This window comes from Ursus maritimus, unplaced genomic scaffold, assembly GCF_017311325.1.
Source record: "Ursus maritimus isolate PB19 unplaced genomic scaffold, ASM1731132v1 scaffold_14, whole genome shotgun sequence".
Taxonomy (NCBI): Eukaryota; Metazoa; Chordata; class Mammalia; order Carnivora; family Ursidae; genus Ursus; species Ursus maritimus.
Window position 1 is genome coordinate 49,374,187 of NW_024423786.1, and position 23,476 is coordinate 49,397,662.

The 23,476-nt window shown below is 54.1% G+C and overlaps 1 protein-coding gene across 1 annotated transcript; it reads left to right on the forward strand.

Annotated features, from left to right (window-relative positions):
• The first annotated feature begins 702 nt into the window (after positions 1 to 702).
• LOC103678679 (KN motif and ankyrin repeat domain-containing protein 2) lies at positions 703 to 21,877 on the forward strand. Its single transcript, XM_040629301.1, has 11 exons — positions 703 to 838; positions 1,268 to 2,479; positions 11,697 to 11,864; positions 11,961 to 12,063; positions 13,058 to 13,297; positions 13,752 to 13,839; positions 14,371 to 14,590; positions 15,332 to 15,474; positions 17,387 to 17,587; positions 17,667 to 17,756; positions 19,817 to 21,877. The coding sequence occupies exons 1-11, from the start codon at positions 802 to 804 to the stop codon at positions 19,868 to 19,870; spliced, it is 2,556 nt and encodes an 851-aa protein (XP_040485235.1). The 5' UTR covers positions 703 to 801; the 3' UTR covers positions 19,871 to 21,877.
• Positions 21,878 to 23,476: the final 1,599 nt, after the last annotated feature.

A 23,476-nucleotide genomic window follows, 5' to 3' on the forward strand; every position in this document is an offset into this window, starting at 1 on the left:
CCCCCACCCCCATGACTTCCCTGGCCACCACCCGGCCTTCTATCCCTGCTGCGCCCCTGAGCCGGACGCATCCTGGGGGGGCAGGAAGTTCTCGTGTAGCCCGGCAGCGAAACTGTTTATTTTTAGAGAAAATTGTTTCCATAAAGAGGAAAGGCTTTGCTCCTCACTGCCTCCCCCCAACTTTCCCTACCCCCCTCACTCTAGCTGGCCTGACCCCACTCTGCTTTGGGGTCCCCTACCCTGAGCTCCATCTCTCCTTGTGCCCCTGTGTCTCTGTGTTCTAGGATCCTTGCAGGAAGACTGTCCCCCACTTAGTGCCCCAGCCCCCTGCCCACCTCAGCCCCCATCTGTCCCTGTAGCCAGCTTCTGGCCTGGGCTGAGAGGAGGGGTGCAGGAAGGGTGGGGCCTGTCGGGCTTGGGGCCCCCCGGCCCAGGGCCTTGTGGAGGCGGGGCTGTGGGAACAGCTGGAGCCTGTCCAGGGGCTGGACAGATGTGCAGGCGGGCCGTGAGGTTTGGTTTCTTTGTTCCAGGCCGCGGGGGCCCTCCCCCCCCCACCCCTTTCCACAAGCCAGGCCGGGTGTGTTCCTATGAGAGGGTCCCAGACTCGGGGAAGAGGTGGGGGATGGGAGGGGGGCAGTTGTGGGGGAGGGGTGCCCACATCCCCCACTCCCGCAGACTTCTCCTGACTGCAGGCTCCAATATCCCCTCTCCCTAGGTACGCCTCAGCCTGTGCTGCAGGTGATCTGAGTCAGAGACCCCCCTCCCCCCTGTGACTCTTGAGGAGCGTCTGCAGACCAGAGGATGGCCCAAGTCCTGCACGTGCCAGCCCCCTTCCCAGGTCAGCGGTCTCAGGAAGAAAGGGCCCTGTTTGGGGTCTGGGAGAAAGAACTGGCCCTGCCTCGGGGCGGGCCCGCAGGGTGGGCAGTGTTGAGGGTAGAATACAGCCCTGCCCTGAGGGCCTGAATGAGGACGTTTTTGGCTCTGCCCTGGAGGGTCTGATGGGGGAGACAGTCTTTCAGGGAAGGGGTCTGGTCTGAGTAGAGATACAGGTCCCTGTCCTGGGGGTGTTGAGGGAGTAGGCACAGGCCTGCCCTGAGGGTTTCTGAGGGGGTGACAGGGCCTTGCCCCGAGACTGGAGTCACAGTGGAGCACCCAGTGGGCTCCCGTCCCTTGGGCAAATAAACCCTGACTCTCCCACGGACGTGGGTCTTCACCCTGAGGAGGGGACAGCAGTGTTCAGAGGCCCTGGTCTTTCTTCACGCCCCAGGGACCCCGGGTCCAGCCTCCCCACCCGCCTTCCCTGCCAGGGAGCCTGACCCACCATACTCCGTGGAGACGCCCTACGGCTACCGCCTCGACCTGGACTTTCTCAAGTACGTGGATGACATCGAAAAAGGCCACACACTCCGGCGCGTGGCCGTGCAGCGCCGGCCGCGCCTCGGCTCACTGCCCCGCGGTCCTGGCTCCTGGTGGACATCCACCGAGTCCCTGTGCTCTAATGCCAGTGGGGACAGCCGCCACTCGGCCTATTCCTACTGTGGCCGTGGCTTCTACCCACAGTATGGTGCCCTGGAGACCCGAGCCGGCTTCAACCCACGCGTGGAGCGCACCCTGCTGGATGCCCGTCGCCGTCTGGAGGACCAGGCGGCTGCGCCCCCTGGCTTGGGCTCCCTGACCCCCAGCGCAGCAGGCTCCACGAGCTCGTTGGTGGGCGTGGGGCTGCCACCCCCGACGCCACGGGGCTCGGGACTGTCCACACCTGTGCCTCCCAGTGCCGGGCACCTGGCCCATGTGCGGGAACAGATGGCAGGTGCCCTGCGGAAGCTGCGGCAGCTGGAAGAGCAGGTGAAGCTGATCCCCGTGCTCCAGGTGAAGCTCTCGGTGCTCCAGGAGGAGAAACGGCAGCTCACAGTACAGCTCAAGAGCCAGAAATTCCTGGGCCATCCCACAGGGGCCCGGGGCCGCAGCGAGCTCTGCCTGGACCTCCCAGAGTCCCCCGAGGACGCAGTGACACTTGAGACCCGGAGCGTGGGCACCTGGGTCCGGGAGCGGGACTTGGGTGTGCCCGATGGGGAGGCAGCCCTTGCCGCTAAGGTCGCTGTGCTGGAGACCCAGCTCAAGAAAGCGCTCCAGGAGCTGCAGGCAGCTCAGGCCCGGCAGGCTGACCCCCAGCCCCAGGCCCGGCCACCACCAGACAGCCCCATCCGCGTGGACACTGTCCGGGTGGTAGAGGGCCCTCGAGAGGTGGAGGTGGTGGCCAGTACAGCCGCCGGGGCCCCTGCACAGCGGGCCCAGAGTCTGGAGCCCTATGGGGCAGGGCTGCGGTCCCTGGCGACGTCTGGAGGGGTTGAGAGCCCTGCGGTGTTCCGTAGCCATGAGGTGGTAGAGACCGTGTTCCCAGCATCCACTGCGCCCACTGGCAACATCCACCTGGTGAAGAAGATCAGCATCACGGAACGAAGCTGCGATGGGACAGCAGGTGAGCCATAGTGGACGGGGGAGGATGGTGGGAGGTCCTCTTTGTTCCTATGAATGCCAGGGTCTAGCCCCAGCCCTGGCCTTCCATGAGAGCAACCACTCTGGCTCTCAAAGCCACTATCTCTTTACCTGCAAAAAGGGGACAGTTGTGCCACCGATTCTGTGCTGTAGGGAGGCATGCAGAAAAATTAGGTATCTGATTAAGTGTGCGTCTTCATGACTAATATGTTGTAAGTATCCAGAAAACAAGAGGTATTTGAGGGAGGGTCCCTAAGACTGTTGGTTTTTGGGGCCAAAAAACCCACCCACTTTATTCAGTAAATGGCAGAAACCGATTTCAGACCAGTCTAGACAATGAAAAGGAAATGTGTTGTTCATGTAACTTAGTGACAGCTTCAGGTATAGCTAGATCTAGGTGCTCCAATATCAAGGATCTCTAACTCTTCATCTATGCACGTTGGGGTCTTAGGTGAGTGAAAGTGGTCCCACCTCTCCAGGCATCTGTCTTTCCATCTCAGTGGAAAGGGAGCCTCCCAGTCCAAATAGTGCTAATAAAAAATCCCAGGGGTGTCCCTCATCGGCTGGTGGCAGTCATATGCCCATCCCTGAGCCAATCATTGTCCCTCACTGCCCAACCCCAGATCCTGGGAGTAGAGGAGCCCCACCCAAGTCCTGTGGCCTTTGAGGGAACAAAGGGATGTCCCCCTGGAGGAAGTGCTGAGTCTTCATGCCAGGAAAGAGGATGTGGGATCTGCAAAATGACAGCTGCCCCACCACTGCCACCCTTAGGCTCCTGGGAGAAGCTGTGGGAATGATTCATAATAATGACAGCTGTTCTTTATCAAGTGCTAGCCTGCTGCCAGGTGCTATGCTAAGGGTTTCGCTCATGGAAGGCTAAAGAGTATGGGCTTTATAGTCAAGCCACCTGGGTTCAAATTCGACTTCTCGATGTAGCCCTAGGTGAAGGACTTCACCTCGCTGGGCCTCAGCTTCCCGATCTGTAAAGTGGCATAGCGACAGCGCCTCTAGGACTCTTGTGAATTAATGCGCACAGTGAACCCACAGTCCCTGCTTGTTGCTGCTTCTGTTGATCATTTTCAGGCCAGTTCTGCTTATAACAGGGGAAACTGAGGCTCAGGGAAAAGCTGTGCTTGCCCCAGGTCACACAGCCAGGAAGTGGCTGAGCCAGGATCTAGACCAAGGTCAGCCTGAACCCACAGAGGGCTCAAAGGTGCAGCTCAGGTCCTCATCCCAGTCTCGAATGTCAGAGCCCCATGGAGGGACCCGAGGGCACAAGCTGGAGGGTGGGGACCCAGCTGTGTTTTCTTGCTTTTTCCATGTTGTTCCTGGCCAGCTCAGGACACCACTGCTCTGTTCTGTGTCCATCGCAAACACCCGGCCCTTTGACTCTGGCCCCCAGCCAAGGGCCCTGCCCGGCTCAGCCTTGGGATTTCCGAGAGGCGGACTTCATTCCAGACATGCCACCTAGGGCAGCCATGGGGCTGCCTGCCTGCAGGACACACATAGTGATGTTCCCACTCTGTGCAGGCTGCTGCCCCCAAAAGTTCTTCCTTGTGTCTCACTTAACTCCTTCTTGCTGCAGCCAGCCCCAGTCTCTGCTTTGCTTGGGCAGAACTGGAGTGTGCCACTTCATTTCAGTGTCTTCTCATTCAGCAGACTTTTATCGAATGTTTGCTATGTGCCAGACTCTTCTGGGCACTGGGGACGCAGCAGTGAACAAGCTAGACGGAGCCCGTGCCATAAACAAGTGAAGCCGCATAATAAGTGAAGAAATACCATCTCAGAGAATACAGATAAAGCAGGGGTAGATAACACAGGGGCACGGAGCAGGCAGCAATTGGATGGGGTGGTGGTCTGGGTTCCAGTTCTGATTTCCCTGCTCCCTAGTTCTGTGCCCTTGAGCCGGTTACTTGACCTCTGTGTGCCTCACTTGCAAATCGGGGGTCCTGACAGCCCAGGGTCACCAGATCAGTGTGAGGTTTCATGCGTCAGTTTCTATCAAGCATTCCGTGTGGCATCAGGCTGTTGGCCCTTTAAACCAAGATGTGAAAGAGAAGAGGCAGCCAAGTGGCCCAGAGGTGGGAAGAAGACTGTTCACAGCAGGGACAAAGGTCCTGAAGTGAGGAAGGCCTGGAGCACCTCAGGGTGCAGAACCAGCTGGAATAGGTTGAGGCTGGAGAAGCGAGGTCCAGAGGTACCAGAGCATCAGAGGGGGTCCTGCGGGGCTTATAGACTGGGGAGGAGCACTATGAAAAATGAAACAGCATAACACGTGTTTGGACCATGTGTTTAGGTCGGCCCGCTTGATGGGTAGGTCCGGGAGTACTCCCTGGAGGAGGAGGCAAGGAGGATTTCTCTGACATCTACAATTCCCTCCCTGCGGCAGAAGGGCGGGGAGGGTGAGAAGCAGCCCTCACCTCAGGCTGACCAGGGTGGGTAGGGCCGGTGGCAGAGGCCTGGAGACCTCACCAGTCCCATCCCCCCACATTCCGAAGGCACCGCGGGGAGATCACGGGGAGAAGGGGCAGCTGGGCATGTGTATCTGTGGGGGCTCCAAGGCTTTGAAATTTCCTTTGCTTCCATTCGACACATATTCCTATGACAGCAATTCATATTCTTTGTGGAAAGTTTGGGAAGTAACAGAAAAATCTGGAACACAAAGCAAAACCCCCATAAATCCACCACCGCCCAGACGCAGCTGTTGTCAGCACTTCTTCTTTCCTTCCGAAATTTTTAATGCAGAAAATAATATGTATTTTTCAAGCCTGGCAACAGGGAACCGATGCTGGTGGAACGTGTCGTCTTGCGTTATTTGGCTTTTTAAAAGCAGTTAGGCAGCCTTACTAAGGGGCCGGGCCATTTTTAGACGCTCTTTTCTTTTTTTTAACCCATTTACCTCTTCCCAAGCCACCCGGATGCGTGGGTGGTGTTTTCATCCCCATTTTACAGATGAGGAAACGGAGGCCCAGGGTGGTTGCCCACCGTTCATGAAGCCAGGGTTCAAACCCCGCCTTTGGTGTGTTGGATTTAACCTGATCCCAGAGGCGTTTCTTCTCATCATTAAAAATTCCTGGGATGCAGAATTTACGGAGGAGCCACGTCGATCTTTGCGGTCCTCCGTGCCACGCAGATGTCCTTCTGCGGAAACCCCTCACGTCTTCTGTTTTCTCAGCAAGGTTTCTGGAAAACCATTTTTTTAAAGGTTTTATTTATTTGAGAGAGCGAGAGAGCGATAGAGCGAGCACAAGCAGGGGGAGGGGCAGAGGGAGAGGGAGAAGATCCCAGGACCCTGGGATCCTGACGTGAGTCAAAGGCAGACGTTTCATCGACTGAGCCCCCCAGGCGCGCCTGGAAGACCAGTGTTGAGGCCCATGACGTCTGTTGCCAACTTGCTTTATTCCCCTATGGCCTCACTCCTCCCTTCCCACACTGGGTGGTGAGTGGTTTACATTTTTAAAAATTTCTCTTGGCCCGAAGGAGGCCCAAACCGAGTTTATCTAGACTGTTCAGCTCCCGGCGCCCAGCTCCCTCGGGCTGTGCACGCCAGCTCTCTCTCGTTTTGATTCTTTCTCGCCCTTCACCTTCCGCCCTCAGTGCTGAGGGTCAGTAGATACTTTCAGCTCCGTGGGCCAGATGATCTTTGTTGCGATGGCTCAATTCTGCTTGGTTCTTTTTTTTTTTCTTTAAGCTTTATTGCCGTGAGCTTAATATGCAAAAATTTTTTTGCATATTTAATGTGTGCATTTCGATGAGTTTAGTGCCTCAATTCTGCCTGTGTAGCATGTCAGCGTGGACAGTATATAAACGAAGAAGCGTGGCTGTGTGCAATTCAATTTCATGTAATTTTCACATGTCCCAGATAGCATTCTTCTTTGTTTTTTCCAACCATCAAAAATGCAAAAATCGTGCCCACGGTCCGTAGTTAGCCAACCCCTGCTCTATGCCATGCGCACTCTACCCCGCCCCCAGCCCATGTAATATCATTCCTTGCAATCCACCTTCCAAAAGCTTATTTAGACATTTTAGTGTCCTTGAAAAATATGCTGTGTGCATGCTTGATTTCCTAAAATGGTATTGTGATTTCCGAAGAAAAAGTCTTGCTGTTTCTTCTTCTTTTTTTTTTTTTTCTCTCTCTGCACAGTCTTTTTGAACTCTCCATCCTGATGCTTGTACATTGGGCTTGTCCCTTGTAACGACCGTGTCAGCTTCTGCCCTAGGGGCGTGCTCCACTTTTCTTATCCGTGCCCCCTCGGTGGGCACCTGGGTGACTTCCAGCTCCTGGCTGCCGCGAGCAGTGACAGCGCTGTCTTCGTGCGATGCCTCCCCTGAATCACAGGGAATTCATCACTTCACTCCACGTTTTGTCTGATCCTTTCTGGGAGAGCTCTCCCTGTCCACAGTCCCACCAGCCATGCTTAGATCCGAGGTGCCCATTTTCCCCCATACCCACCGGCATGAAGTTTTCTCTCATGTTTTGCCCATCGACACTGGCGCGTAGTGGTATCTCCTTGTTTTAATGCGCATTTCTTTGATTTTTTGGATGAGATTGGGCATCACCATACATGTTTAATAAGATTCCTCTGTGAATCACTTATTTGTAGCCTTTGTCCATTTTTCCTTGGGCAATTTTGAGAAGTTCTGGCATATTCCAGAATCGAGGTTGGCAACTACAGCCTTTGGGCCAAATCCAGCCCACTGCCTGTTTTTATAGGCTCGCAAGCTAAGAATTGTTTTTATGTTTTTAAATGCTTGAACAATATGAAAAGAAGAACAACATTTTGTGACATGAGCAAAATTATATGAAATTGAAATTTATCATGATACAGCCTCGCCCACTAATTTGCATATTGTCCAACGCTGCTTTTGCAACTGACACCCTTATGACTCACATTAACTGAGAATAGTTATTGTCTGGCCCCTTACAGAAAAAGTCTATTGAGTCTTGTTCTAGAAGATAATCCCTTGGTCATTTTTGGCATTGCGAATATCTTCCCATAGTGTGTATTTTTCTATCATTTAACTTTTGTCTACGAGGGTTGTTTTTTGTTTTTTTTAATCAAATAGAAATCTTCATGTCGGATACAGTTAAACCCATCATATTTTTCTTTTTTTGTTAATTTTTAATTTTTTTCAGGTTTTATTGAGATATATTTGGTATGTAGCATTGTACCCATTCAAGATATACAAATAACGATTTGATATTTGTATATATTGCAAAATGATGACCGCAGTAAGTTGAGTTAACGTCTGTCAGCTCACAGAGTTACAAACTTTTTCTTGTGATGAGAACGTTTAAGATCTACTCTCTTAGCAACTTACAAATGTACAATACAGCATTTTTAGCTATAGTCCCCATGCTGGACAGGACATCCCCAGGATTTATTTATCTCATAACTGGAAATTCCTACCTCTTGACCCCCTTCTCCCATTTCCTCACCCCCTGCCTCTGGAAACCACCGATCTGTTCTCTGCATCCAGGAGTTTGTTTTTTTCCAATTCTGCATGAAAATGAGATCATCTCATATTTTTCATATGTACTTTGAGGTTCGTTTGTTTGTTTTAGAGAGAGAGTGGGGAATAGGGAGAGGGATAAAGAGAATTTTAAGCAGGCTCCACACGGGGAGGAGCCCGATGCTGGGCTTGGTCTCGCGACCCTGAGATCATGTCCTGAGCCAGAAATTAAGAGTCAGACACTTAACTGACTGAGCCACCCAGGTGCCCCATCTTTGAGGAATTTTTAAAGGAATCTTTCCCCTTCCTGAGGCCCCCGATATTCTGTTACATTTTTTCCCTATAGCTTTATAGCTTCTGGAAGCTACATTGATCCTTCAGAGTTTTTGTGTTAAGGTGTGAGGTAGGGATCAAGTTTGATTTTTCTTGGGTCGAGTAAGCTGCTTTTCCCAGCATCACACCCCAGAGACCACCTTTCCCACTAATTTGTGGAAACCCCTTTGTCTTAATGCCAGCTCCCTCAGCTGGGGCCTGGGGCGTCCTTCTCGTCTTTGTTCCTTTGGCCTGTTTCTTCCCTCAGCATGCCTGCTGTCTGGGCCATTGTGGCTGTTTGGAATGTTTTACTCTCTCCTCAGCCAGGTTCCCCATCTTTGCCCTTTTTTGTAAAGTTGTCTTAGCTGGTCATGGACTTCAGTTCCTCCGTAGAAACTGTGGTATCGTTTTGCCCCTTTCCTTACTGGAATGACAGTAATAGCTATGATCAGTTTTATTACTGTTATTGCTGTTTTAGCATCGCAGTGTCTGACTTTGAACTCCTCGTGCTTGGAGGAGCCATCCAAGCTTTTAGAGACAAGGCCTGTTTTTCCCTTGAGAAAGAATGGGCTATGATGCTGCTCTATTTCTTCTTTTTTTTGCCTCCACTTTTTAAAAATTGTGGTAAAACACATATAACATTAAACTTAGCATTTTACCCATTTTTGAGCGTCTGGTTCAGTAGCATAAGTACATTCCCACAGTTGTGCAACCATCACCGGCATCCATCCCCAGAACTTTTCCATCTTCCCAAACTGAAACTCTGTCCGCGTCAGACACGGACTCCCTGTTCCCTCCCCCGGCTCCTGGCGCCCACCATCCACTTCCTGTCTCTGAGAGTGTGACTCCTCGAAGGACCTCACATAAGTGGAATCCTGGAGTATTTGTCCCATTGTGACTGGCTGCTTTCACTGAGCACATGTTGTTTCACCTGGTTTTTTGACCCTTCCTGGTTTTGAAACGAGGAGTCCGAAGTTTGGGGCCAATCACTGAGAGATGGTGAACTGGCCCGCGTGCCTCCTGACACATCCCACTGGGCCACGGAGTGATTTTGTTTGTTTGTTGGACGTGAATTTATTGACAAGAGTTTAAAAAAAGGAATCAGGAGATCCACATAAAAACCCCAGTGTGTTTGCTTCCCCACAGGGGCTTGGGCTGCGGCTCTGGAAGCCGCCGGGCCGGCCACACCCTGGGCTGGCCGCCGCAGACCCATTTGTGGCTGTGTCTCCTCTGTTCCTCACGCTTTGCTTGTGCTGACTGTTGACTCTCTGTTCTTAACTCCGGACTTGAGGAAGTAGTCGCTGTGTCTGTCAAAAAAAAAGTTGTAACCGTTAAAGAGAATTGAAAGGAATTAGTCTGCAGAGCCCGATGGCCAGGGGTAGAAATGAGACGTCCTGGGGAAGCCACATGTGGCCTGGGGGAACCTGAGCAGGTTCTGAGATGGGGACCGCCACTCACGGTGGCATTTCTGTTTCTGGCTCCAGGCTGGTGATCCCGTCCCTGCCGCCCCCACTCCCACATGGGCAGTGGGCACCCTTGGGACCTAGTGCCCACAGAGCCCTTTGTCCTCTGCCCAACCTGGGTGGTTTTTTCAAATTGTGGTAACGTGTGCTTAATATAAAACCATTTTAACCATTTTATTTTATTTTTATTTTTTTAAGATTTTATTTATTTGACAGAGAGGCAGCGAGAGAGGAAACACAAGCAGGGGGAGTGGGAGAGGGAGAAGCAGGCTTCCCGCCGAGCAGAGAGCCCAATGCGGGGCTCAATCCCAGGACGCTGGGATCATGACCTGAGCCGTAGGCAGACGCTTAATGACTGAGCTACCCAGGCGCCCCTATTTTATTTTATTTTACTTTTATTATTTATTTCAGTAGGCTCCGTGCCCAGTGTGGGGCTTGAACTCATGACCCTGAGATCAAGAGTCACATGTCCACTGACTGAGCCACCCAGGCGCCCCGCCCCCATCTTAACCATTTTAAAGTGTCCAGTTCAGTGGCACTAAGCACATTCACATTGTTGCGTGACCATCGCCACCATCCATTTCCAGAACATTTCCATCTTCCCAAACTGAAAATCTATCTGGATGGGTTTTTTTTTTTTTTTTTTTAAGATTTTATTTATTTGAGAGAGCACGAGCAAGCTTGCGCGTCCGTGTGAGTGGGCTGGGAGGGGCAGAGGAAGAGAGAGAATCTCAAGCAGACACTGCACTGAGCACAGATCCCGACCTGCGTCTGGATCCCATAATCCTGAGACCATGAACTGAGCCGAAAACAAGAATCAGACGCTTAACCAAACGAGCCACCCGGGCGCCCCTCCCTGGGTGGGGTTTTAATTTTTATTTTCTGGAGCCCCTGGGTGGCTCAGTCAGTTAAGCGTCCGCCTTCGGCTCAGGTCAGGATCCCAGCGTTCTGGAATCGAGCCCCGCATCCGGCTCCCTGCTCAGCGGGGACTCTGCTTCTCCCTCTCCCTCTGCCGCTGCTCGTGCTCTTTCTCTTGCTCACTTTCTCTCAAATAAATAAATAAAATCTTAAAAGACAGTATTTTCTAATAGCCCTTATTGTTTCTTTTTCCTGATTGTTCGTTACCTGCTTCAAGTTCAGAAGAAGGGAGCCGTGGTATCTGTAACGCAACCTTGCTTTTGTTAAAATACTAATAAATCTTATCAAAACAGTGCTTACAGTTCTCTTGAATTAACAAATGATCTCAAGGGGCACCTGGGTGGCTCAGTCCTTAAGTGTCTGCCTTCGGTTCAGGGCGTGATCCCAGGGTCCTGGGATCAAGCCCTCTCTCACTCCCCCTGCTGGTGTTCCCTCTCTCGCTGCCTCTCTGTCAAATAAATAAATAAAATCTTTAAAAAAAAAACCAAAAAACCAAAACAAACAAAAATGATCTCGAGCACTATTGACGTGCAGGCATCGTTCCAGGCCCTGTCCCCCCGCATTGCTATCTTCAGTCTGCACAGCAACGCCATGATGAAGGAAATGGCATTCTCCCGAGGCACAGGGAGGTTAAGTGACTTACCTAAGGTCACACAGCTTGTCCATGGGAGAGTTGAGTGCCTATCATGAGGGGGCCCTTGGCTGTGATCAAACCTTGTTTCCAGGCAACACTCAGTGTGATGTTGGAGGAGGGGTCACAGGCCAGGATTGTAGAGTCACAGTGTCTTCCCTGTCCCTGACCAACTGCCCGCGCAGACAAGAGACTGCTGTTGGAATCAGATTCTGCTGCTCATTCACTGGGTGACCTCAGGCAGCCTTCTGTGCCTCAGTTTCCTTATCTGTCACAATCAGAATCTCGTGGGCTGGGAAGATCTGATGCAGTGACTCCAGCCGCAGCGCTCCAAGCGCCTGGCCCGGGGTGTGTGACCCCGAGGAGGCGGCTGTTACTCCAGTTGTCACCCACAGCGAGCACCTCTCTTCCTGCCCCTGCAGGGCTCCCACAGGCTCCGGCGGAGTCATCCTCGTCACCCCCCGGGGTGGCGGCGACCCCCCTGGCACAGCCCGAGAAGAACGCAGGTGGCATGGGCGCCCGTGAGGGTGCTAACACAGAGCCCACCAGGCCAGCAGCGTCGCGCGAGTCAGAGGAGGCGGGGGGCGCAGGTGAGTGAGGGTGGCCACCGAGGCGGACAGGGCCCCGGAGGCCCGGGCGCAGGGTCTGCCTTTGGGAGGTTCTTACTACACCACCCGTCCCCCCAGGCGAGCCCCCGGCAGGCGTGCGGTCCATCATGAAGCGCAAAGAGGAGCCCGCAGACCCCGCGGCCCACCGGCGGAGCCTCCAGTTTGTGGGGGTCAATGGCGGGTGAGAGGAGCCCCCCACCCCACGCCCCCACCCGTTCCTCAGCTTCTACCCTCCTGTTTGTTCCTTGGTTTGCTCACATCCGAGAACGCTCTCTGGTCTGGGCCCCTTACTTTGATTCACTCCTTTAACCAAGGCGCAGTAGACGGTTGGGGACACCGAGGCACTCCGGGGCCGGATGCCTTCTGGAGCACACACAGCGACCAGGGTTCGGCCCCGGCGGTCAGTCCCCCAAGCCTGTGCTGTGGCTGCTGCCCCGTGCTAGTCCTCGGGAGGTGCCGGGCTTGGCTTCCTGCCCTGATGGAGCTCCCGGCCCAGTGGGCCCTCGAGCGCTGGCTGGCAGTTCAGACCCGGTGTGGTTGGAGCAGCGACGGGGGATGGGGACGCGCAGGCAGCGCGGGGTGTCGGGGAGGCACTAATGTCCCCAGGGAAGACACTGAAGGAGGAGATGAGTGTGCTGCGGGATGAACAGGGGCTAGCAGAGTGAAGAGTGGGGGTTGGGAGGGCACTCCCGGTGGAAGGCGCAGCCCAGGCAAAGGCTCAGAGGTGGGAGGAAGCAGCGACATATGAGAGAAGCAGAAGGCGTAGGAAGAGGTAGACAGGGATGGTCTGGGGACTTAGAAGGCCAGGCCCAAAGCTTAGACTTTGTCCGGAGGCAGCAAGAAGCGCAAGAGGGACCTGTTTGCAGTGGGGTGAGGCTCTGACGCAGTTAGACCTGTGTAAGGGGCAAAGGGGGACGAGGTATGAGGAGTAGAGGCTGAGAGCGGTATTTCTCCCTGACCCACCCCGAGTATGACCGCAGTCCCAGCTGCTGTTTATGGAGCAGTTACCGTGTGCCGGGAGCTGTAAGGACACCCCCGCAGCCCTGTGAGGCTGCTACAGCCATCATTCCCATTTAACAGATGGGGAGACCGAGGCGCAGAGAGGTCAAGTAGTCCAAGCCCAGGTCCTGCCCCATCTGTTGCGTCTCCTCACTCCGCTCGTCCTTTCTTCCCAGATACCAGTCCTCATCTGAGGACTCCAGCACAGCAGAGAACTTCTCAGACAACGAGAGCACAGAGAACGAGGCCCCAGAGCCAGAGGAGAGGGTTCCAAGTGTGGCCGAAGCCCCCCAGCTCAGGCCCTCGGGGACGGCGGTGGCCAAGAGCGGCCAGGAGGAGTGCCAGCTGTCTCGGGAGTCTCAGCAGGTGCCCGTGGCGGAGGGCGCGTCAGGAGCGAATGCGGAGGAGGAGATCCGGTCAGTTTTCTGTGTGGGAAGGACTCAGACGGGGTGAGGTGGGTGACCTCTGCCTCAAGTCTCACCATTCGTGCCCTCTGAGGGAACCTCCCAGCAGTCGTGCACACCTTAGTCTGAATTAGCGAACCAGCACTTTCTCCTGGCCATCCGAAGGTCTGCAGGCTTTGATAAAGGGCCTGATGCGGGCAGTTTGGGCTGTTGGGATCAGAATTGAGGGGGCAGGCAAAGTTTGTCCTTACGCCACACCTGCCCATCCCACTGGTGTCTTTTTTCCCCCTGATGAAAAATCTGCCCTCAGGCAAAGATTTTCTCTCCACCACTGCCCGCTTGGGATAAACCTGAGCCTGTGTGTGCAGTTTCACTTGGGATCTGTCTGCTCTTCATGTCTGGGGTCAGCCGGGAGGCTGAGGGGAGTGCTCCCAAGATAAACGTCCCTCCTGTCTGCCCCTGGCAGGATGGAGTTAAGCCCCGACCTCATCTCAGCCTGCCTGGCCCTGGAAAAGTACCTGGACAACCCCAGTGCCCTCACTGAGCGGGAGCTGGTACGATGGGGCCCTGGGCCTGGGTCCCCTCCTTCCCTTCCACCCCCACCCCAGCTTCTCATCCACAGTGTCTCCCTGTGCCGGCTTCGAAGGGAGTCCGGGATCCAAGCCGAGAGCTTGGGTGGTCAGGGGCCCTGGAGAGGGGCCAGGGGGGTGGGAGGGGCCCGAGGATGGTCACCCGCCCACAGTCCTGACCTCCCGTTCCTGTAGTTTTGGGGGCTTGAGGGAAGGCGCTGCCACATTTCTCTTTACGGGGGTCCGTATGTGGCGGGATGGATGCTCACGCCTTCCCCGGGGGCACATCTGGGACTGTGGTGCCTGGAGTCCCCTTTAGCGTCCTTGTCCAGGATGGGGATCCCACACTCTAGTGTCAGGGGCACATCTGGGAGGGTTGCCCACGCTTCTCCTTCAGGCTCTGGTTCAGGAGGGGGTGTCCACACCCACGCTCCCAACCTGCGGCTTTGTCCAGGGTGGGGGGTGGTGGGGAGCCGGCTGCTGCCGCCCTCATACCCCCTCCCCCACCACGCCCAGAAAGTGGCCTACACCACAGTGCTGCAGGAGTGGCTGCGCCTGGCCTGCCGCAGTGACGCCCACCCCGAGCTCGTGCGGCGCCACCTGGTCACCTTCCGGGCCATGTCAGCACGCCTGCTGGACTACGTGGTCAACATCGCCGACAGCAACGGCAACACGGCTCTGCACTACTCTGTGTCTCACGCCAACTTCCCCGTGGTGCGGCAGCTGCTCGACAGCGGTGAGCCGGACAAGCGGCCCCGGCGGCTGTTTGATGGTCTGATGGCGGAGACGCTGCCCTCTCTGTCTCTTGAGGACATACCAGCCTCCCAGTCTGGTGGGGGAGACACTGTCCTCCTTGCTGATGGAGGAAAACCCCCCTTCCAGTCTGGTGAGGGAGGTATAGGCCCTACACACAGCCCCAGCATACTGGAAAAGACAGACATGGTCTTAGGGACAGCATGTAGAGCTTCCAGCCCCCCAAGGACCCCTGTGTGATGAAGGTGACACCTCTGGAGCCCTGGTCCAAGAGAAGGACACAGCCTCTGGGACTGAAAAGATACGGTCCTTGAATAGGCAGGGAAAAACCTGTCCTTCCCTGGTCTAACAGGGAAGACACAGCCTCCCAGACTGATGGAGGAGGCAGAGCCCACAATCCGACGGAGAAGATATAGGCCAGGCTAAAGGGGACTGGCTCTTCCAGATCCGTGGAGGAGACACAACCCCTATTCTTAGCCCTAAACCTGGGTGCCAGCGTCAGAGTCTCCAGGCTGATAGATGAAACACAGTCTCCCCCTTAGAAGTCCCTCATCTAATGGGGCGCATAGTGGGGGTGGAGACCCTGGGGCAGGATGGGGCTCTCAGCCTGAGAGAAGGGAGGAATCTGGCCACTGGTGGGGGAGATGCTGCCTGGTTTTCATGGGCGCTCCCCCAGTTTTGGGGTCTGAGGGCCCCGTGTCCTCCTTGCCACCCCTCCCCCCAGGTGTATGCCAGGTGGACAAGCAGAACCGCGCTGGCTACAGCCCCATCATGCTCACCGCCCTGGCCACCCTGAAGACCCAGGATGACATCGAGACCGTCCTGCAGCTCTTCCGGCTTGGAAACGTCAATGCCAAAGCCAGCCAGGTACAGGCCATCAGTGCCACAGACCCAGGCAGCCCTTCCCCTGACTAAGTCCTGGCTGTGCACCAAGCCCACATGTGATCTCATTCCATGCCCGGGGGAGAATCCCCGCTCCCCAGGCAAGGAAGCCAAGGCTCAGAGAAGCACCCATTTCCTCAGGGTCAGGACGAGAGGAGGTGGGATTTGAACCCAGATGGTCTGGCTCTAGGACCCCATTCTTAATGACCTGCCTGCCAGGCTGCCCCTGATACAGGGCCTTCTGGTGGAGACGGGGTGGGGGGTGCGGGAGGGAGCCTCCACCTTTCTTAACCCGACACCATCCCACATCCTGCTTGGGAGTTCAGTGAGCCGCAGCTGGACGCTGGGGACTCAGGTGGTGGACAGGCGGGCACAAGTCCTGAAGTTCACTGGCCAGCCTGGAGCTCTGGGAGCTGAGAGCATTTCAGGCAGCACAGCGGCTGGGAGCGGGTTTGGACTCAGGGTGGCAGAAAGCCACCAGCAGTGGCAATGGCCTGCTTTCCGATTTGAAAGATCTCTCTTTGGCTGCGTGCTGGGGAGAAGTCGGGAGGGTACAGAAGTGCCTGGGGTGTGGACAGGCCAGGACCCCGTGGGGATAGCAAGAAAGGGAGGGATTTGCAGCAGCTTAAAGACCACAAAGGAGAGAAGCAGGGTGCTGTCCTGGGGCATAAGGAGCAGACCCTGCTGGCTTTTCTTTCTTTTTTTTTTTCCTTTTAGATTATTTATTTATTTATTTGACAGAGAGAGAGAGCATACATGCAGGCAGAGGGAGAAACAGGCTCTCTGCTGAGCAGGGAGCCCGATGCGGGGCTTGATCCCAGGACCCCCTGGGACCGTGACCTGAGCCAAAGACAGACGCTTAACCGACTGAGCCACCCAGGTGCCTACCCTGCTGGCTTTTCTATTGATTTAGTTCCTCTTTAACTGAAAACAGTATTTCAATGGTTTACTTATTTTAACTGCGGTGAAATACACATAAGATTATCTACTTAGGGGCACCTGGCAGGCTCAGCTGGTAGAGCACGTGACTCCTGATCTTGGGGTCCTGAGTTTGAGCCTTAAAATTTTTTTTAAAAAAACAGGGCGCTGGGTGGCTCAGTAATTAAGTGCCCAACTCCGATTTTTTTTTTAAAGATTTTATTTATTTATTCGACGGAGATAGAGACAGCCAGCGAGAGAGGGAACACAAGCAGGGGGAGTGGGAGAGGAAGAAGCAGGCTCCCAGCGGAGGAGCCTGATGTGGGGCTCGATCCCAGAATGCCAGGATCATGCCCTGAGCCGAAGGCAGACGCTCAACCGCTGTGCCACCCAGGCGCCCCCAGTTCTAGATGTTTTATATAAATAGAATCACGTAGTATGTGTTCTTTTGGGTCTGGCTTCTTCCACTGAGCATAGTATTTTCAAGGTCCGTCCATGGTGCGGTGCACATCGGTCCTTCATTGCCTTCTGAGGCTGAATGAAACTCCGTAGAATGGATATACCGCAGTTTGTTTTTCCATTTATCCACTAATGAGCATTGATTTGATTTTCATTGAGGTTCAGCTGCCATACGGAAGAGTACAAATCTTAGCTCAATAAATCAGTACATCTACACTGACACCTGGGAGCGAGGAACCTGCTTTAGTTGGGGATGGGAGTGGGTAGGCATGTAGCACCTCCGCAAAGAGGAGACATTTAAGCCCAGACGTGAGGGATGAGAAGGAGACAGCAGGAGGAGGAAGGACCAGCACGTGCAAAGGCCCTGTGGTAGGATGGATTGTTTGAGATCTAGAAGGAGGCCAGCAAGTGGGGATACCATTACCACCACAGTACTTGGGAACCACGGAAGGTTTCAGAGCAGGGGCGTCATGCCTCAGGGCCCCGCAGAGTCCGTAAACCTGTTCCTTGCCCTGCCCAGGCGGGGCAGACGGCGCTGATGCTGGCCGTCAGCCACGGGCGGGTGGACGTGGTCAAAGCCCTGCTGGCCTGTGAAGCGGACGTCAACGTGCAGGACGATGATGGCTCCACGGCCCTCATGTGCGCCTGCGAGCACGGCCACAAGGAGATCACGGGGCTCCTGCTGGCTGTGCCCAGCTGCGACATCTCACTCACTGACCGTGTGAGTCCTCGGCCCAGGGCATCCCGGGGAGGGCGGGAGCACCACTCAGGGCCTTGTCATAGCAGCGGGTGCTTTACAGGATGGGAGCACAGCTTTGATGGTGGCCTTGGACGCCGGGCAGAGTGAAATCGCGTCCATGCTGTATTCCCGCATGAACATCAAGTGCTCGGTGAGTGTCAACCCTGGTGGGGCGGGGGGGGGGGGCTCTGGGATGGGGACAGATGGCTAAGAAGGGCTGGTGCCGGATGGGGCCCACGCTCGTTGAACCTTCCTGGTGTCCCCGTGAGGAAGTGAGGCACGGACAGCTGAGAATGTATCATGGTATTTGAACCTGGACCTGTCCAGCTCCCAGTGCATGCTGGTAATTACCATTCCCTCATCTGAGAAATATTTACAGAGCACCTACTGCATGATGGACCCTGGTGGCCACAGCCCCGAACCAAACAGGAAACGGTTTCTGCCCCCACAGAGCAGGCAGATACAAAATATAGAAATCCGTGTATCCTAGCCAGGTGATAGTAACTGCTGGAAAGAAATCTGAAAGAGGGTAGGAGGGACAGGGAGAGAGACGGGGAGCTACGGAGGACTGGGGGGATGAGTTGTGTGGCTGTCCAGGTGGAAGGAACTGCCAGTGCAAAGGCCCTGAGGCAGGAACGTGCTTGGTGTGTTTGAGGAGCATCAGGGGCCCCCGCGGGAGGAGATGAGAGCAAGGAGGTGACCCCGCAGATCCTGCAGGCCTTTGTGGGCCACAGCGAGGACTTTGGCTTCTACCCAAAGCATGTCAGTGTACATTCAAGGCCTTGAGATGTCTCACTGTAAAGAAGCCTAACCTGTGTCTAACTGGGCATTTCTTGTATTTGAGCACAGAAACCAGGGTGTTTAAGAAATGACGCCTGTTAGCACAGCACTCTCTGGAAGCCTAAGAGGAGGATAATTTTGATATTTGCTGTATCATAAGTGCCTGATGGAGGAGAGAGCCATTGCAGTCTGAAGGGGGAGATGGGCACTCCTCATAGGTCCCTAAAGCGATACCCTTGTCTGATGGAGGAGATAGGCTCTTCCAGTCTGATGCACCGTGTTCTAGGTTCCTCTCAGCCATGATTTCTCGAACCTTCCACAAGAGCCTGATTCAGCTGCATAAAGGACTGTTATCCTTTCCGTTTTTCCAGTGGGGAAGCTGAGGTTTAGAATGGTTACACCCCTGGCCCAGAGACTCACAGATAGGAAGGGGTGGAGGCCCCGGGGCCATCTGTCTCCAGACCTTGGGCAGAAAACTCACCGTTCCTTCCTCCTCACTCCACCTTGCACTTGCCCTGGTCTCCCTGAGGCACATCTGGGGCCCGGCTCAAGGGTGGCATGGAGGGCATTGACTGCAGTGACCCCCCAAATAGTCCAGGAGAGTGAGGGTCACCAAGATAAGCCTTCCGTCACCCATGTGACTTCCAGGTTCTTACCGAGGCTCTGGGTTTTCCCAGCTTCATTCTCCAGGGTGTTGGGACACCTGGGACTCAGTTGTGGTGCTCAGGGCATCACCTGGGGATCAGCTAAGCCTCAGTTTCTTCCACTGGAAGATGGGGGTGATAGGACCAGGTCATGAGCTGCTGTCTGATGTGTGATCCTGCTCCCAGGGACCCCTGAGGGTCAGACCCCAGACCTCCATCATTGTCCACCTGGACCGCTGCCATCGCCTCCACCCTGGCTTCCTGTCTCCCTGGCTCCCACCCTCACTGCTACCTCCAGTCTCCAGGGGTCACTGTAACACCTGAGTTAGGGTACATCCGTCCTTGGCTCACAGCCCTCTGTGGCTGTCACCCTACTTGGAGAAAAAGCCAGACTCATCCCCAGAGCCCACCAAGTCCTGCACAAACACCGTTACCTCCCCCTCATTCTCTTCCTCTGCCCCTCGCTCAGTCTGCTCTGCCTCTCCGCTGCTCCTGCCTCAGGGCCTTTGCACTTGCTGCTTCCTTTGCCGGAAAGACCCACCCCTCAACGTCACTCGGCTCAGAAGGCCCCCTGCCCTGACTACCTGCTCTCCACTTTCATTCCCCCTCCATCCTTTGATGAAAATCCTCCTCGGCATCCCTCGCTTCTCTGAACATCCCCTCCTTGCGGCCAAGAGACCAAGTTCTCTTGTTCATTCATCTCAGCCCCAGGGCCAGCCAACCTAGTTGGCGCCTTGCAGGCACTGGAAATGAAGCCAAACAAAAAGAATTCTCTTTCTTGTTTCAGTTTGCCCCGATGTCCGATGACGAAAGTCCTGCGTCATCCTCTGCCGAAGAGTAGCCGTGACAGAGGCCAGAGGCACCTTTGCTCGGGGCCAGCCAACCCCGGAGCCAGCCGTCCCTCGCCCCTCGTCCCCTCCCTCGCAGCCCCCACGCAGACCCACCAAGGCCCACGTCTCAAAGGCAAGTGGGTTTTTCTTCCGCTTCCCAGGAGGAGCCCCCGGCAGCACCAAGACTCCGGCTGGAAGCGGGTTTTTCCTGGTACGCCAGTTCAATGCAGCCGTGGCGCAGACTGGAGCTGGAGTCTGACATGAGTTGGCGCCAGTGGCCGGTGCTGGGGCATGGGTTTACGAAGAACATGGAGAACCATCAACTGGCAATTATGGATGGAGCAGGGTGAAAGGGAAAATACTGTATTTTTGAGTCATTATCGGGGGGGGGGGGATCATATTCCCTGTTGCCAAACTTGAAAGTCACTGGAATCACCTATTTTCATTTTAATCCTGAATGTTCTTATGCACGGGTCACGTCTGGAGTGGCTTAACGCCCCCCCCCCGCTCACCCCACATTTAATTGTCTGCTATATAATAGTGTTTTGTCCACTCCCCCCAGACCTCTCTTGGGAGAATTTTCTTCTGGTCTCTTCACAAAACAGGTTCTGTCCTTGTCACTCAGGGCAGGAAGCTGAGTCCTTCCTTCTGCTTTCGAGTAAGGGGGCTCAGGACCCAGCAGCCGAGATGTGTGAGCAGTTCACATCGAATAAATCACCCAGAAACCCGTCCCCTCCCTGCGTGGAGGCCCTGGCAAATATTAATTTTCCTAGAAAATCCTTCAGACCTGGGGATGCAGGAAATGAATCCAGTTCCCAGAGCAACTGCTGAGTCCCTGGGCTTAGACCCCTGGTAACAGGGCCGCCCTCAGCCTCCCCAGACTCCAGAATTTCTCTCCTTAAAGGGGGAGGGGGAACAGGGCATGCGCTTGCTGGCAAAGCATCGGGCAAGCTCCAAAAACTCCATGTGTGCACAATTAAAAGTTGGCTGCCCCCGAGCGCTCGCAGTGCAAACTTAAAGAGACAGGGCTTTGCCGAAAACCAAACAAGGGCCAGCTGGGTTGTTTTTTTTTTTTCCTTTTCTTTCCTTTTTTTTTTTTTTTTTTAAACAACCTACAGGCTTTCCGGAGCTGCCTGGAACAGAGCCTGCTGGAAATAGGGCTCGCCAGACACACACAGTTTCCTTCATGGCCTGTTTTGTCCCCCAGAATCTTAACATAGTTTTCTTTCTAGTTCCTTCCTTTTGTGAACAGCAAACAAAAACAAAAACAAAACAAAACAAAAAAAAACGGGGGTGGGGGATGGGTTTGGAGACTTGAGAAGTGCCTTATGACAGGGAGTGAGGTCCCCAGCCAATAGATGTCCCGTCCCCTGTCGTCCGGTTCTCTCAGCTCAGCCGCCAGGGTTGAAGCCAAACCACAGCCCTGAGTGCTTGTGTTCATTCAGTAAAGCGAGGCGCTGGCTTCTCTCCTAGAAAAGTGGGTTTCTTGGCTTGATGGAGTCTGGCTTGCTTTGATTTTGACTGAAGGGAGGTACTGAAGACAAAAGAGCTTGGACGGGCAAAGGAGACACCCTAGGTTGGGTGTGTGTGTGTGTGTGAGAATCAGAGAAAACAAAACCAAAGCTGACTGGGGACGGCGGCTGGTGTGTGACGGAAGGCCGCAGCTTTGGGCAGCTTTGAGGAGTGGTACAAGAGCTGTGTGCCCGTGTGTCCGGCCCTAGAGCCAGCACTCAGTTTATTTTAAGCTCCTAGAAGCAGCTCATCGACAATGCACCCCCCTCCCCCAGATAAGTCCGTATTTATCCCTGCTTTCCCTTCCCCTGCCCGTGGCGCTTGGTGTGCGAGGCTCCGGGGATGTCCCGCCTTTGTCCCTGTGCTCTTCTCACGTGTATTCATGACCTTGAACTTCACTTTCCGACCACGGTACGTCCATAAAGACAGTATTACACTTACATGAAGTATTCCTTTTTGTAACCGTAGAAGGTAAAGGAATTTAATAAAGCTACCTTATGATAATGTCCACGCATCAGCGTCTGGCCTTTGTCTCACTGTGCTCCTCTTTAAGCTTTCAGATAGATCGCTCTTTAAAAATGGACTGATTTGGGGGCGCCTGGGTGGCTCGGTCGGTGAAGCGTCCGACGCCGCGGTTTTGGCTCAGGTCGTGATCTCGGGGTCACGGGATGGAGCCCCGTGTCGGGCTCCACGTCCAGCGGGGAGTCTGCTCCGGGAGTCTCTCTCTCCCTCTCCCTCTGCCCCTCCGCCCCACACGTGTTCTTTCAAAAAAAAAATCAAATTAAAATTAAAATGGACTTATTTGAAACAACCTTCAAAGCGACAGGAAAGTGACAAGAATAATACAGTAAACTCCCTTCTCTGCATGACACAGGCACTGTCCCAAGTGGTTATTTCCATTTAAATGTAAATTAGTTATAATTAATTTGTGCTCCATAACCACACGTGCCTGGTGGCCACCGAATCAAACTGTGGAGATACAGGACATTGCCACGTTTGCAGAAAGTTGTGTTTTTTTAAAGATTTATTTATTTATATTATTTATTTAGAGCGAGCACGAGCAGGAGGGACAGAGGGAGAGGGAGAGTCCCACGCAGACTCCACTGGGCGCAGAGCCCAACACGGGGCTCAGTCCTGCAACCCCAAGATCAGAACTTGAGCCGAAAGCAAGAGTCAGATGCTCAACCGACGGTACCACCCAGGCTCCCCGCAGAAAGTTTTAATGAACACCCGCTGTGAACACCTCAGAAAACATCTTTACTGATTTTTTTTTCCTTGTGACAAAATAATTCATTGTGACCATAAAAGGCAAAAATCTAAAAATACAGAAATGTTTGGCACAGTGGAAGGTGCTGTGGTCCCAACTGGTTGAAATGCCTGCTGTCGTCGACAAGGTGGGCTATCTCCCGTCACACCTTTTTCGGATAGGTTGGATCTTTAGAATTTTGTTTTGCTGTTTGATTTTTTATCGAGGTATCCTACGCATATGTTTTGTGCACAGATCGCGTACAAAAGTGTATAGCTTTATGGCTTTTGGCAAACAATATCCCTGCGTCAGCGACACCAAGACCGGAAGTGGAGCATCCTCCCTGCCCGTCCCTGGGTCCCTCCCCTCACTTCCCCCAGGGGTGACTGAAGATTGCTCTCCTTACCTCTCCTCTGTTTTTCCTCTGGACCTTTCCACCATGAGATCATGGGGGGCTTTTAGAAGGTTTTGGAAGTCCCGGAAATTTATGTAAAGTTATGTATTTCTGAACTGAAGGTCTACTCCTGTCAGTCTTCCAGAGGGGTCTGTGAGCCAAGAGGCCTTCCAGAAATAAAAAATACTGTTGCTCACAAGCAGTCTCCAGGGACCATCTTGTTGTCTTTGTGAGCTTGTGCAGCTCGTGTTTAAGACCCCGTTCCTCAGCACCACCCGGCTTCTTGCTTTGCTTTTTTCTAATATATGTGTTTTTATTTTTAGTTGTAAAATATTCATGATGCTTACCATGTAAGGCATTTTTTAAAGATTTTTTTTTAAAGTAATCTCTGCACCCAATGTGGGGATCGAACTCACAACCCCGAGATCAAGAGTCACACGCTCCACTGACTGAGCCACCCAGGCG